The sequence below is a fragment of the Hemiscyllium ocellatum genome, chromosome 39 (genome assembly GCF_020745735.1).
Source record: "Hemiscyllium ocellatum isolate sHemOce1 chromosome 39, sHemOce1.pat.X.cur, whole genome shotgun sequence".
NCBI classification, from domain to species: Eukaryota; Metazoa; Chordata; class Chondrichthyes; order Orectolobiformes; family Hemiscylliidae; genus Hemiscyllium; species Hemiscyllium ocellatum.
In genome coordinates this window covers 9,487,183-9,501,969 of record NC_083439.1, presented here as the reverse complement: position 1 = coordinate 9,501,969, position 14,787 = coordinate 9,487,183, and the positions used below count along the sequence as shown (strand labels likewise).

The 14,787-nt window shown below is 42.6% G+C and overlaps 1 protein-coding gene across 8 annotated transcripts in view; it reads left to right on the top strand.

The window, feature by feature from the left end:
• The window catches only part of LOC132834379 (A-kinase anchor protein 13-like), a 416,727-nt gene that overhangs the window by 184,868 nt on the left and 217,072 nt on the right, over positions 1–14,787 (top strand). For 7 of the 8 annotated variants that reach the window (XM_060853223.1, XM_060853232.1, XM_060853231.1 and 4 more), the window contains one exon: positions 10,445–10,518. In XM_060853223.1, the coding sequence (XP_060709206.1) occupies positions 10,445–10,518 (74 nt within the window). The remainder of the gene's footprint in view (positions 1–10,444; positions 10,519–14,787) is intronic. The other variant, XM_060853225.1, reaches the window with a different exon arrangement.

Sequence of the window (14,787 nt, the reverse complement as noted above, 5' to 3'; positions counted from 1 at the left end):
AGTTCCTTGTACAGTTCTGGTTTGTATATTTTAAGAATATGGAGACAGTGAAGAGGATGTACAAGAACAACAGCAGAACTGTGAAGTTATACTCATCAGGGAAGGATGAAGATTCTGTCCATGTTGCGTTTGAAAAGAGGAAGTTCAGGAGTAACCTAATAAAGAGAAATCACTGTTTGATACGAATTCGATAGACTAATCATGGAACATCTTCCATCCTGAGGAACAACAAAACCAATTGTCATTAACAGAGGATGTTCTTTGCCAAAAGATGAAAGAGAGAATACAGAAGATCTTCTTTATGTGGAAAACAGTGAATTTGTAAAACTCACTACAGGGGGAGTAGTTTACTTAAATAGTATAGATTCAGAATGTAGGTTTGCTCACAGAGCTGGAAGGTTCATTTTCAGACGTTTCATCACCATACTAGGTAACATTTTCAGTGAGCCTTCTGGAGTCTTACTGAAGATGTTACCTAGTGTGGTGGCGAAATGTCTGGAAATGAGCCTTCCAGCTCGTGATCAACCTTACATCCAGAACCTCAACCTGAACTACAAATCTTCTGAAAACTCGTTAGTATAGATTCACTTGATGGGGAAAAATGAGTTTCTACGGGAGAAGAATGATGCTGGTAGTAATAGTTACCTTTCTCAATTCCAAGGAAGATCATGTTGGAGTCTGTGTCAACTCTGTTTTCCTCTCTCCAACGATGCTATCTGACCTGCTGAGGTTTTTCAGCAGTTCCTGTGCTTATTTCAAGTTTCCAGCATCTGCAGTATTTTGCTTTTCTTATACTGCATAAGGTTGGGAGGAGATTTAAGTAGCGTGTAAACGCTTGTTGCGTGGACTGATTGTGGTGAATGGTCTGTTTGTGTTATAATTTCAAAGTATCTTGGCTTTCAATACTCCTCACTGCTGCTTTCAGAAGACTATTTTTCAGATATCTGTCTGTGTGTGTTGTCTCATTAGTCTGTCGTAGTAGATTTGGGGGTTGGTGCAGGGAGTCTCGAGGTGATAATACATCAGCTGCAAAAAATGCATGTTCTGGCACATTTCTATCTTGCTGACCTTCACTTTGCTGCTTTGAAAAGACATGGACATTTACCAGCACTGCTTCAGAGAGGAAAATGTGTAACGCTATGCTGGATGTTGTCAGAGACTTGGGAATGGGTTACTGTCTGACGAGACCGGCAGAGGAAGCAAAATAGATGAATGTTTTGCTTTTCGAAGCAGCAGACACTTTTGTAAGGCTGTTGTTTGTTGATCAGTCTCTGTCCTGGTAGATAGCAGTGCTGACAAGGTTGGGTGGGACCCAGTATTTTCTGATGGGAACTCTGGTTGTTCAATAAATAGGTTGGACCTAAATAACAATCATTAAAATAATTGTTATTCGTACTTTTTTAAGGGATAAATAGTTTTAGATATGATTTAAGTACATATTTTTGTGAAAGATCACTTTTGTGCATGGGAGTAAGGAGATGTCGGCTGAACTAATATTTTATAATCTGGCACAGAGTTGTCTTTTGATGCTGAGCTGCTGTTGTGCAGTTACAGCAATGACGCCATCTGGCATTTCCCCAAGATCTAATATTTCCAACTAAATTGACCCCAAAGAGTTTCTTTTGATTTCTTTACTTCCTCTATCAATTTTCTCTTTTGCTTCTCTTCTCTCTATTTCTCCTTATTCACCCCTTTCTTCCTTGTTGCCTTCATCAATGGCCTTTCCTCCATCTGCCCTTCCCTCATTGACCTCTTTTTAATATTTTTGCAATTCAAGGAATGAAGTGAAGGCACGGTTATATTAAGCTTGGGTTAAAACTAGTTCACAAACTCGTCACTAGTTTTGAAGAGTAGGATTGGTGAAAGATTATCGCACAGATGGAGGTCATTTGTCCCATTATCTCTGCTCGATATAGAGATGGGACGAGGGAGAGAGAGTTAATAACAGCCAGTTGTGCTGTTGGTTAAAGGAATGGGTAGTCAGCTGAGCCATTCAAAGATCATGGTGCAGGGCTGGATTCCCAGAGTATATGCTGAGATACAATCATTCCTCTGTATCTGTGAAATCAGTTTTCATGAATTCACCTATCCACTCCAGAAAAATAAGTAACTAATTAGTCAACATCTGCAGGCAAAAATCATGTACCATTGACCACTTTTATGGCAACCCAAAAATAATTATAAGTAGCATGTGTTGGGCAGCCACATTGCCTCACGGGAGATGCGCAGAGCGAATGTAAATGTGGTACTCTCTCTTATCCACCTTCTCCCCCTAACCTGAGCTTGGATACTCTCAACATTTCCTCCTCCCCCCACCCCCCCACTTGGTTTCATTGAAGTTAACTGTGGGCATCCTGCTCTCGCCCTTGTGCCCTTTGTATTATCATGATGGCTCCCAAGCTCGTGCTAGTGTGCCTAAGCACCTGCTGCCAAATGCAGCTTTACTGGTCAACATTTAGGGCGGCACGGTGGCACAGTGGTTAGCACTGCTGCCTCACAGCGCCAGAGACCCGGGTTCAATTCCCAACTCAGTCAACTGACTGTGTGGAGTTTGCACATTCTCCCCGTGTCTGCGTGGGTTTCCTCCGGGTGCTCCGGTTTCCTCCCACAGTCCAAAGATGTGCAGGTGAGGTGAATTGGCCGTGCTAAATTGCCCGTAATGTTAGGTAAAAGAGGGGAATGGGTGGGTTTCACTTCGGCGGGTCGGTGTGGACTTGTTGGGCCAAAGGGCCTGTTTCCACACTGTAAGTAATCTAATGTCCCTCCATTGCACCAAGCCATTTGGAGGGAGGTACTTTGAGACTTTGAACACTGGTTGCAATATTAGACAATAGAATTGACCTGTAGAGCCGAATGTTTGTTAATTTCAGAGAGTGTTGAGGGGCCAACCAATCACATCATGAGAGCTGGAAGTGATGTTATAAACCCAAACAGGAAGTGCTAGAGAAACTCAGCAGGTCTGGCAGTGCCTATAAAGGGTTAACATTTTGAGTTCAACATGATTTCTTCGGAACGTCATCCCCAGTACTTTGCTCTTATTTTAGTGATTTTTGTGAATGTCCTTCATGCTTTCACCAATGATTAATAACCAGGTGGCTGCATGATTAATCTTGCAGTTATAATGTGTTAGGGTAATTTTAATGATCATTTATAATTAATTATTAGAAAACGACCGACCAAAGTTGTCCCAAGTGTGGACGTTACAATCGGACACGTCTCGATTTTGATCTCATTGCCAGCTCTCCCCCACCTTCCCCCCCCCCCACCCTGCAGTGAGAGATCTATACATTGGCAGCTGTTTGGCTGGCTGGCTGGCCTTGTAGAGGGCAGTGAGAATTTCCATTGTCACCACTTGCTGGTGCTGTTTCTCCAGAGTCAAGTGCTGCAAGAGTAATTCTGATATTTGGCCAGCTCATCTCTCCACACACATAATTTTGGCATGAATACTGTTTTCCATGCTTGAGCCAGGATGCCACAGATCAATATGCACAGAACATGGGCCTACTCAAGCCACAGCCTGAACCTAGGCCCAAAGCCCATTCTGTGATACAAACACAAAGGACATGAAAATCTTGGGTTTTTCCAATGTTTACTAGTTTTGTTTCCAACTTTCCCTTGCAGAGCCCCCCTCCCAAAGATCCAAACTTTGTTGATCCATTGTCCCTGAGAGTTCCCTGGTGCTTTACTCATTCTTCACTTGAAAACCTAGTATCACCTCACATCTTGCTAGCATGGCCTGCTCCCATTCCCATCCAATAGTCATTAGGTATATTTGGTAAGAGGTGTTTATCTTCTCTATGCCTCCAGGGTGAAGTTTCTGGCCTCCATAGGCCCTGTGCAATGTGTGTGCAGGAGAGAAATTGACTAAACCCACAGTATCATTCCACTCAGGAATAGTGTAGCCAGAAACCTGCAAACCCATAGCTGTGACATTGGACATGATTTGTGCAGTTGGGAAGTTAGAAATATCTTCCAGGGTAATGAGTGGCACAGTGGCTCAGTGAATAGCAGTGCTGCTTCATAGTTCCAGGAACCCAGGTTCGATTCCAGCCTTGGGCGACTGTCTGTGCGGAGTTTGCACGTCCTCCCTCTGTGTCTGCGTGGGTTTCCTCCAGGTGCTCCGGTTTCCTCCCACAATGCAAAGATGGGCAGGTTAAGTGAATTGGCCATGCTAAATTGCCCATAGTGTCCAGGGATGTGGTGGATTAGCCATGGGAAATGCAGGGTTACAGAGATTTGGTAGGGGGTGTGGTTTGGGTGAAATCCTCTTTGGAGAGTCAGCTTGGATTCAATGGGCCAAATGGTCGTCTTCCATACTATAGGGATTCTATAATTCTGATGTCTCTCGTCCACAGCTGACTCTGCACTGGCTGGCCAATGCCTATTGCCTGGCCACCAGCTGTGAGGTTGGCAAAGGTGCAAATAATATTTACATTGAGCCACATTGTCAGTTTCTGTTTAATGCTCATGTCTCAGCTCTGTTCAATGTGCATCCTCACTATTTCCCAATATTGTGCATGCTCTACAAAGTCTGTGGCTGTGTAGAAATGGGAGGGAGATGGAAAATGAAAAATGTCATCTGGGAGTCCAAAAGAGTTGAGCAAGAATGATCAAGGAAAATAGAGAAGAGAAAGAGACCGATTATTATTTTACAGACATCAGAGCAGTGACTTTGAGTAAAAGGACAAGTGTGTAGTTTGAAGATATCTTAAGCAATGTTTAATCAGAGTGTGTAGTAATTTATTGTCTGGAATAATGATTAACTTGAGGAAGCCTTATGAGGGGAAGGAAGTGAGTGTGGGAATGGGTCAAGGGTGTATTGGGAGGGATGGTGTGTGCAGTGGAGGATGAGGGTAAGGAAACATGAGCCGACAATGATGTTGGCACAGCTGTGACCCTCCTCCAACATTGTACATGAGGCTGAGGCTGAGGCTGTGCCTAGTGTGAGTTTACTTTATTGCTTGGTAACGTGCTCTATTACAAGACTTCACAGGTGGTATACTTCTTTGGAACTGGTTCAATCTAGTTATGAAATGAATAAAACAAGAGGCTGACTTTATACAGCAGCTTCTCAATGCCAGGAGCATGTCTCTCTGCTAGCATTGAGCTCCTGTATTTAGAAAGGAGGCAAATACAATAGGAAGGAGACTGTCAGAATTGCACTATTCACTACGTGCTGTGAAGCTATTACCTGTTTGCAATTTGTTACTATATCTTCGCTGGCTGTTGCAAGATCCAGTATGTGTGACTTCAGTTACAATTCCATTAGTTAAATACTCTATAAATGGCCTCACTCATGTTTGTGACTGACCCCCGTATCCTCTCCGTTTTGGGATTTTTTTTTGTTTTGGGAGCAGAGGGAGGAAATTATTCCACAATTTATTTTAGTGCTTATTTGGGACTTCTGAAAAGTGGATAAAAATAAAGAACGTCAAAAGCAAATTGAGTGTCAGATAAAATGACATTATGTAGTTGAGGAAAGTTTTCACCAATATTGTCCCGTGGAACCACCATCCATTGTAATATTTATTGCAAGTGCACATGTTCAATCCATAGGTAACCACTATGGGTCAGTATTAGCATGTTCATTCTATGGGTGTGTGCATGTAACAAGTGAAATGAATGTACTCTAGAAACTCGGCAGGTCTGGCAGCATCTGTGCAGAGAGGAATAACATGAAGGTTTTGAATCCATTGTGACTCCTCTTTGGTCATCATCAGGCGGCATGGTAGCTCAATTGTTAGCACCAGGGATCTGGGTTCAATTCCAGCCTTGGGCAACTGTCCAAGTGGAGTTTGCGCTTTCTCCCCTGTGGGTTTTCTCTGGGTGCTCTGGATTCCTCCCATGGTCCTAAGATGTGCAGACTGGGTGGACTGGCCATGGGAAATGCAGAGTTACAGGGATAGGATGAGTCTGAGTGGAATGCTGTTTCCAAGGGTCGTCTGAACTTGATGGGCTGAATGGTCTGCTTCCACACTGTAGGAATTCTATCACATTGTCTCATCATCGCACTGGATGGAGTTTGTTGCAGACTTTAGCATTAACCCTTTCAGTAACATTACTTTAAATAGGGGGTCCCCAATTTACAAATGTCTGACTTACAAACACTAATACTTAGGAGCACGGTACCGCGTGGGGGTGTAATTTTAAAGATCAACGTACTTAGAAACAGCTACGTTATATTGTCCTGTATTCTGTTTCAATTTCTGTACAAAATGTTTAGTGAATGGATTCGAGAACAGAATCCATTTGCAACCTGGGGACTGCCTGTACTACACTGAGTTGCTAGAACACTTGTGTTATACTATAAAAACTGTCTGTCATACGTCAAGATGTATAAACTCAGCAATATTCACTCACAGGACGACTTTAACAATTGTCTTTCTCAGTTTTATGTGCAACTTTCAAAGACTTAATTGAAAGCTTGGAAAACTTTGGGAAGCCAGAGTGGATTCTCAGTTCAAATTCAAGCAAAAAGGATGGGTGACAAAGATTTCAATTAAAGATAAATGGATCATCATTGAAGAGATTTGATGAATTGAGTATAACCTGGCAAAGGTGAGAATAGGGTCACGGAGAGTACAGCACAAAACAGATCCTTAAATCCAACTCCTCTATGATGTGCAGATATCCTAAATTACTCTAGTCCCATTCGCCAGCATTTGGCCCATATCCCGCTAAACCCTTCCTATTCGTATACCCATCCAGATACCTTTTTAAATATTGCAATTGCACCAGCCTCCCCCACTTCCTCTGGCATCTCATGCCATACATGTACCACCTTCTGTGTGAAAAAGTTGCCCCTTAGGTCCCTTTTAAATCTTTCCCATCTCACCTTTAACCTATGTTTTGGACGCTCTCACCCCATGGAAAAGACCTTAGCTGCTCACCCTTGTCCATGCCCCTCATGATTTTGTTGAACATGAATACTGATGGAGGAAGGCAAAGAATTGTGAGTATTTATCTAGTTCAGTAACACGATGATAAAATAGTGCTATACTTTAACTATCTTGAATAATGAGCAGTCACGTGAGCCTGTAGCTCCATTCATGAGGATCGACGTGGAAAGGGATGTTTATCTAAAGCATCCTGAATGCAGAATCAATAAATGTGTACTTGTCGTGTGCATTTCCTTAACTTTGTATCACTGGAGCCTTTGAAAGTCAAAAATACAAATTGAAAATGCTGGGAATGCTGAGCTGCTCTGACAGAGAACAGACAGGGTAATGTTCAAGTAGGCACTCGTTCATTCGTCAGCGACTTCCGCCTAGTCTGACCCTGTGAGGCCAATTATAGTAAGATACTGTGATGGGCTTCTTCAGTTAAAATTAGTATTTTGTTGATTGGTTGCAACTATAAAAGACTGGCATTCAAAAGAATCCTTCCAAATCCGGAGTGTTCAATGTCTTTGGCTCAGTAACAGAGTACCTCCAGAATAGAGAGGAAGTCTCATTGATTAACTTTGATTTCCTTTAGATTTTCCTTTCTGCCTCTTCTCATGGGACTTTTTTTGATTTTGTGATGCTGAATCCTCCCAACCCCTGACATTTCATATTATCCCTTTCTCTTCCTAGGCTGTCTCTTGTTCTTCCTTTCCTTCCTCCTCCCACCACCCCCCACCCCCATCCCCACCTCTCTCTTTTCTCCTTTTCTCTCCCTTCTTTCTTATTCTCTGTTGTTCTCCTTTTTATCCCTTTCTTTCTCATTCTCCCTCACTTTGTTTCTCTTTCTCTTGTTCTCTTAATTGCCCTTTCTCTCCCTCTCCCGCACTAGTCTACTCCTCTCTCTCTCTCTCTCTCCTTATTATCCCTTCCCTCCCTCCTCCCTCCTTCCTCCTTCCTCCTTCCTTCTCTATTTCTCTGAGCCTAAATATCTTGCTTCCAGCTCCGAATGTGAATTACCAAAGCCACCTGGTGGTTGTATAGAGTAATGCTGCTTCTGAATTCCTATCTGGTGCACCACAAATTAAATAGCAGTGAGTACTGAAAAGACTGTGTGCTCTGCAGATGCGAGTTTATGAAAATTAACACTTGGTAATGCTTATCATCTGATTTTAATTGCCAGCTGTGATTGGCAGGACCCTGTGTTTGTGCTTATTATTGTTTTGGGGAGCCAGTTTGTTTGCCATTAAGCTAATCTGCCAAAAACACATTGCCTTTGAATGATAATCTGCTGAACCTGATGCCCTTTCAGATAATTTATCCTTTTAAAAATTAAACATTTTTGTTTGGGAGCCCTGTCTGGAATTGAATATGGGAAGTGCCTGGCAGTGGTTCGCAGTCTCACTTATGCCCTGCGTGGGGTAACTTGTGTCTGGTCTTTTTTGTCACTTGATCTTCCTACTTGTTGTGTACTGACAGAGAGCACTTCAGTCCTGAGAGAATTTGTGTGTGTGTGTGTGTGTGTGTGGAGAATGGAGACCAACCACTGGTTGTCATTGCCCCATGCTGCATCATGACTCACTTCTTACCTCTGTAAATTCAGAAGCAGCTGCGCCCCAGTAATTATTCAATAAGTAATCTGAACTATTTTGTCTTGCCCACATTTTAATCTGCTCTGTACTCCCATTGTGAATATTAATAGCAAAGCTGGAGCAGTCAGGGTGCGACAGTGTGTTGTTCTGGGCACTTGACAAATTTTCGCTCAACTGATGGACATCACTTACAATGGTTCAAATAGCAAAGAAGAAAGCAAACATTAGCTTCATTTTTAACGTCAACTCCATACACCATGAATGGCTCTATTTCAGGCCTCTGAGCTGTAATGTCTTTTTTTAAAATGTTGTACAGTTAGTGTGACATCGTTGATGATGAGCTGGTCTATGAAGTTGGGGAACTGGATGTAGAGGGAGTTTACTTGCGCTCCTACTGCGACTATTAACCAAAATGAATAGATTTCTCACTGTGACTAAACTCTTAAAGCGTAATCCAGCATTAATGAAGACCTCCATTGTATTCTATTCTATTCTATTGTTCAGCCCCTTTCCCAAGTAGAAAGCGTAATTTTAGGTTAATGCTCTGGTTAATACTCCAGCTAGTTTTTATCTTTACCGTGTCCATGTTAGCTCAGCATTTGCAACATTAGCACTACCTGGAGTGAGACTGGTCTCTGGCCTTTGGTGAACAATGGGGAATCATTGTCGATGGATGTGGTGAGTGCACCATTTAGTAATGTGATGACATTTCCCTGTAGATATCCAATAGATGTGACAGAATCCACATTAGGGTCGATTGTACCTAGTATTTGAAAGAATGAGCTGTTTTCTCACAGAGCTGCCTGAAGTTTGTTCAATAAGCACATGCTCTTTTTCTCCTCTTTATTATCTGCTGATTGAAAGTGATACTGTCCTTTATGAGGGCCATCGTCGATTGTTGTGTGTGGGTCTGAAAAGGGTTAACATTGAGGAACGCCATAAGCTCCACTCACTATGATGATGTCATCTGACTTGGTGGACTGAGCTGAGGATCTTGAAGGAGTGAGATCCAACATTGCTACTGAGATATTGAGGAGGACCCAATGTCAATCCTGTCACTGTAAAGATAGATTCACCACAGTCTTACCAGACCATAGGGCTGCTCTCCCATTCCAGACAGACAACTCATGATGTTTTACCCTGAGGGTCACTACAGCTCAGGCAAGGGGAGAGATTGAGGAGGAATGTCCTTCATGGTAACTTCAACTGGTGTAGGTATTGAACCAAACTGCTGGCGTTACTCGGTATCACAAACCAGCCACCCAGCCAACTCAAGTTAACTGTCCAGGTATATGCACAGTGCTGCTCTGAAGGAAATGTCAGATCGCAAGTATTGGGTGGTTCCATGCAGCTTCTACACTTGTTTTTCTGGTTGGTAAATGGTGCAGGTTTGGAAGGTGCAGTCAAAAAAAGTCTTGATGTGTTACTGCAGTGCATCTCAAAGATGTTATTGCTGTTTCTGCCTCAGAGGTGGAGGGTATGAATCTTGAAGATGCACCACATTTTCGTCATGGATGTTGTTGTGTTTCTTAGCTACACTTATCCAGGCAAGTATCTCATTTCTGATGCGTGCATGTTTGACAGATGGATGAGCATTGAGAATCAGGTCAAGAGATGTGTTACTCGCTGCAGAATTCCCACCCTCTTGTCGTCACACTATTTTACGTGGTTAGTCCATTTCAGTTCCTTCTGATGAATGTGTGAGCCTAGATATAATTTATTCAGCGAAGCTTGTTTGATGAAACATTGAAAAGAAAGTTCCTTCTGCACAATAAAGGCCAACAGAATACCAAAGGATTGACACATGTGGTGTGGCATTGTGCTGTTACTTTTGTGATGTTGTAGACCTTGTCTCACTCCTGAATTAAATGTCTTTGTCCAATGCTGTGTAACTCTACTCACCATTTTCCACTCTCTGCTAGCTGGGAGGCAACTGATGCATCTCTCTCTCTCTCTCACCCCTAATTTCAGAAGGATTACCAGAGGACGAAGATGATTGTGTCCAGAAACTGCCTGAGGATCTTGCTGAATTTGTCTCTGAACAAGTAAGTTGACACATTTGCTGAACGTAATTTCTCCTGGAGAAATGTGAGGATTGCTTTGTACATAGTGTGTGGATTGCTCTATGTTCCTCATGTGAGTTTGTTTGTGGTTACTGGAATGACTTTCTTCCTGAGTGAAGGCCAAAGTCTGGTGTCTCACAGTAAAATCGATTGCATGTTACCCGTCAGCTGTACAGAGTCCTATTGGACAGTGTTGGATGAAGCCTGAATCAGCTGAAGACCTGTTGAACGGGGCTTCACTGCTCTAGACTTCTCCAAATATGTGTTTAGAATTAACGTGCCAATTGCCGAACTGAAACTGAGATAAAGCCTGAGAAGTATGTTATGGTGCATCAACTTTAGCAAGGTATTGGACCTCAAGAAAGAGACTTTGTGGAGTGTCTCCGAGATGGATTCTTAGAACAGCTGGTTACTGGAGCCAACCAGGGAGAAGGCAATTCTGGATCTGGTATTGTGCAATGAACCAGAATTGATCAGAGACCTTGAAGTGAAGGAGCCATTGGGAAGTAGTGACCATAATACAATAAGCTTCAATCTGCAATTTGAGAGGGAGAGGGTACAATCGGAAGTGAAAATCTTTCTGTTGAATAAAGGGAACTATGGAGCTATGAGGGAGGAGCTGGCCAAAGTTCAATGGTGCAATACCTTAGCAGGGATGACAGTGGAGGAACAATTGCGGATATTTCTGTGTATAATACAGAAGTTGCAGGATCAGTTCATTCCAAAAAGGAAGAAAGATCCTGGGAGGAGGCATGGCGTTCGTGGCTGACGAGGGAAGTTAAGAAACATATAAAGTTAAAAGAGAAAAAGTATAACATAGCAAAGATAAGTGGGAAAATGGAGGACTGGGAAGCTTTTAAAGAACAATAGAGGATTACTAAGAAGGAAATACACAGTGAAAAAATGAGGTACGAAGGTAAACTGGCCAAAAATATAAAGAAGGACAGTAAAAGCTTTTTTTGGTATTTGAAAGGCAAAAAAAAGGTTAAGACTAAAATTGGGCCCTCGAAGACAGAAACAGGGGAATATATTACGAGGAACAAAGAATTGAATTGGTACTTCAGATCTGTGTTCACTGGGGAAGACACAAGCATTCTCCCTGAGGTAACAGTGGCTGAAGGACCTGAATTGAACGGAATTTATATTTGCCAGGAATTGGTGTTGGAGAGACTGTTAGGTATGAAGGTTGATAAGTCCCCGGGGCCCGATGGTCTATATCCCAAGATACTGAAGGAGGTGACTCGAGAAATCGTTAATGCATTGGTGATTATTTTCCAGAGTTCGATAGATTCGGGATCAGTCCCTGCGGATTGGAGGGTGGCTAATGTTGTACCACTTTTTAAGAAAGGTGGGAGAGAGAAAGCAGGAAATTAAAGACCAGTTAGTCTGGCCTCAGTGGTAGGAAAGATGCTGGAGTCTATTATAAAGGATGAAAATACGACACATCTGAATAGTAGTAACAGGATAGGTCAGAATCAGCATGGATTTATGAAGGGGAAATCATGCTTGACTAATCTTCTGGAATATTTTGAGAATGTAACTCTGAAGATGGATGAGGGAGATCCAGTAGATGCAGTGTACCTGGACTTTCAGAAAGCTTTTGATAAAGTCCCACATAGGAGGTTAGTGAGCAAAATTAGGGCTCATGGTATTGGGGGCAAAGTACTAACTTGGATTGAAAGTTGGTTGGCTGATAGGAAACAAAGAGTAGTGATAAACAGCTCCATTTCAGAATGGCAGGCAGTGACCAGTGGGGTACCGCAGGGATCAGTACTGGGACCGTAGCTTTTTATAATATATGTTAATGATATGGAAGATGGTATTAGCAATAACATTAGCAAATTTGCTGATGATACTAAGCTGGGTGGCAGGGTGGAATGTGAGGAGGATGTTAGGAGATTACAGGATGACCTGGACAGGTTAGGTGAGTGGGCAGATGCAGTTTAATGTGGATAAATGTATGGTTATCCACTTTGGTGGCAAGAACAGGAAGGCAGATTACTACCTAAATGGAATCAATTTAGGTAAAGGGGCAGTACAGAGAGATCTGGGTATTCTTGTACACCAGTCAATGAAGGTAAGCATGCAGGTACAGCAGGTAGTGAAGAAGGCTAATAGCATGCTGGCCTTCATAACAAGAGGGATTGAATATAGAAGCAGAGAGGTTCTTCTGCAGCTGTACAGGGCCCTGGTGAGACCACATCTGGAGTACTGTGTGCAGTTCTGGTCTCCAAATTTGAGGAAAGACATTCTGGCTATTGAGGGAGTGCAGCATAGGTTCACGAGGTCAATTCCTGGAATGGCAGGGCTACCTTACACTGAAAGGCTGGAGCGACTGGGCTTGTATACCCTTAGGTTTAGAAGACTGAGAGGGGATCTGATTGAGACATATAAAATTATTGGACACTCTGGCAGCAGGAAACATGTTTCCGCTGATGGGTGAGTGCCGAACCAGAGGACACAGCTTAAAAATACGGTGTAGACCATTTAGGATAGAGATGAGGAGAAACTTCTTCACCCAGAGAGTGGTGGCTGTGTGTAATGCTCTGCCCCAGAGGACAGTGGAGGCCCAGTCTCTGGATTCATTTAAGAAAGAGTTGGATAGAGCTCTCAAGGATAGTGGAATCAAGGGTTATGGAGATAAGGCGGGAACAGGATACTCATTAAGGATGATCAGCCATGATCACATTGAATGGTAGTGCAGGCTCGAAGGGCAGAATGGCCTACTCCTGCCCCTATTGTCTGTTGTCTAAATTTAATGTTGTCACAAAGATGCTCCCTTTTTCTAAAAGCTGTTCCTTTTCTCATGGGTACTGTGTCCTTGATTTTTTTTCAGAGGGGCCACGCTCTGATTAGACTGGTTTGGTACAGAGCTGAAAAGGATTTTGAGAGGCCTTTGTTTATATGTAAACAGATGAGACTTCAGACCAAAGTGGTCATGTTTTAGAAGTGACCTGTATAATGAAAGGGGAGTGGTCAGCTCCCTAGCTGAGCAATTCAGTCTAGAACTAGTTGGGGGTTCAGCTATGTGGAAACAGGCTTTCTCTCTCTCCTTCTGCCCTTCTAATTTCAACATGTAAGCATCTGTTCATTTTTTAATTGTGATTTTAGGGGGTTTGCTTATTGGGACTGTTGTGTATATTCAGAACAGCATAATTATTTCTAGTTTGTATCGACTGAGTTCTGTCGATTCTTTGTTCTATGTGTTTCATTGTGTAATTTTATAAATAAATTTTTGTCTGTTTTTAAAACCTGGTAGTCAACCTCACTAACTTCGGGTAATTTTCCCTGTACACTTAGTGAAACCAATTGCAAAGTTATCATCTGGACTGTCCGCTTAAGAATGTTTTGGGTGGTTTGGCCTGTGTCTGTAACACTGTCCAAATCGCTAAGTAATCAGGACAGCAATTCTTCACATTTATATCAAGGCCAAGATGTTTTGCTTTGGATTAAAAACATGAAATTGTGAAGCAGCATCTCTGGAGACACCGACTCGAAGTTTCAGGTTGATGCCCTTTCATCTGAAGTGGGAAATATCAGAGATGTGATTGGTTCTGATGAAGGGCTGGCTGGGACAAGGATAAATGAAAGGTCTTCGTTGGAGTGGAAGACAGGAGCAATTGAAATAAAGAGTTTGTCTTGTATCAAAGGAACATAGTAATAAAGGCAGCAAAACAAACATAAGATGTGCTTAGAGCTAGCGTAGTACTCTCTGAAAGTAAAGACAAGAAAAACCAAAGCGAGCAAGAAAAGGAAGTAAAATGGAATGGGGAAAGGTCTGAATTTGTCGAACTTTATGCTGTAAAATGCTGAATTGAAGGATGAGCTTCTGTTCCTCAAGCTCACGTTGAGTCTCTCGGGGAATGGTGCAACAGACCCAAGGACAGAGACACCAGCTTGTGAGCGAGGTGAAGAATTAAAACCTCCAAGAACTCAGGGACCTGTTCACAGCCTCATATTCTGCAGGACCTTCTCTAGTCTGTGTTTGTGCTCCCCAGTGTAGATGAGACCACATTGTGAGTAGTGAGAACTGTTGACTACATTGTAGGACACACCAATTGCTGTTTCAACTTGCAGCAGTGTTTGGGGCTTTGGAAAGTGAGGAGTGGGATGGCAAAAGGGCAGGTGTTACATCTCCTTGACATCACTTAAACAGAAGATGCTCATGTTTATATTTAGCATGTGATGTTTTAACAAGCAGATGATTTCATTGGTATTCATGTTCTAGTGTGTGTGTGGCTTTGTTTGTTT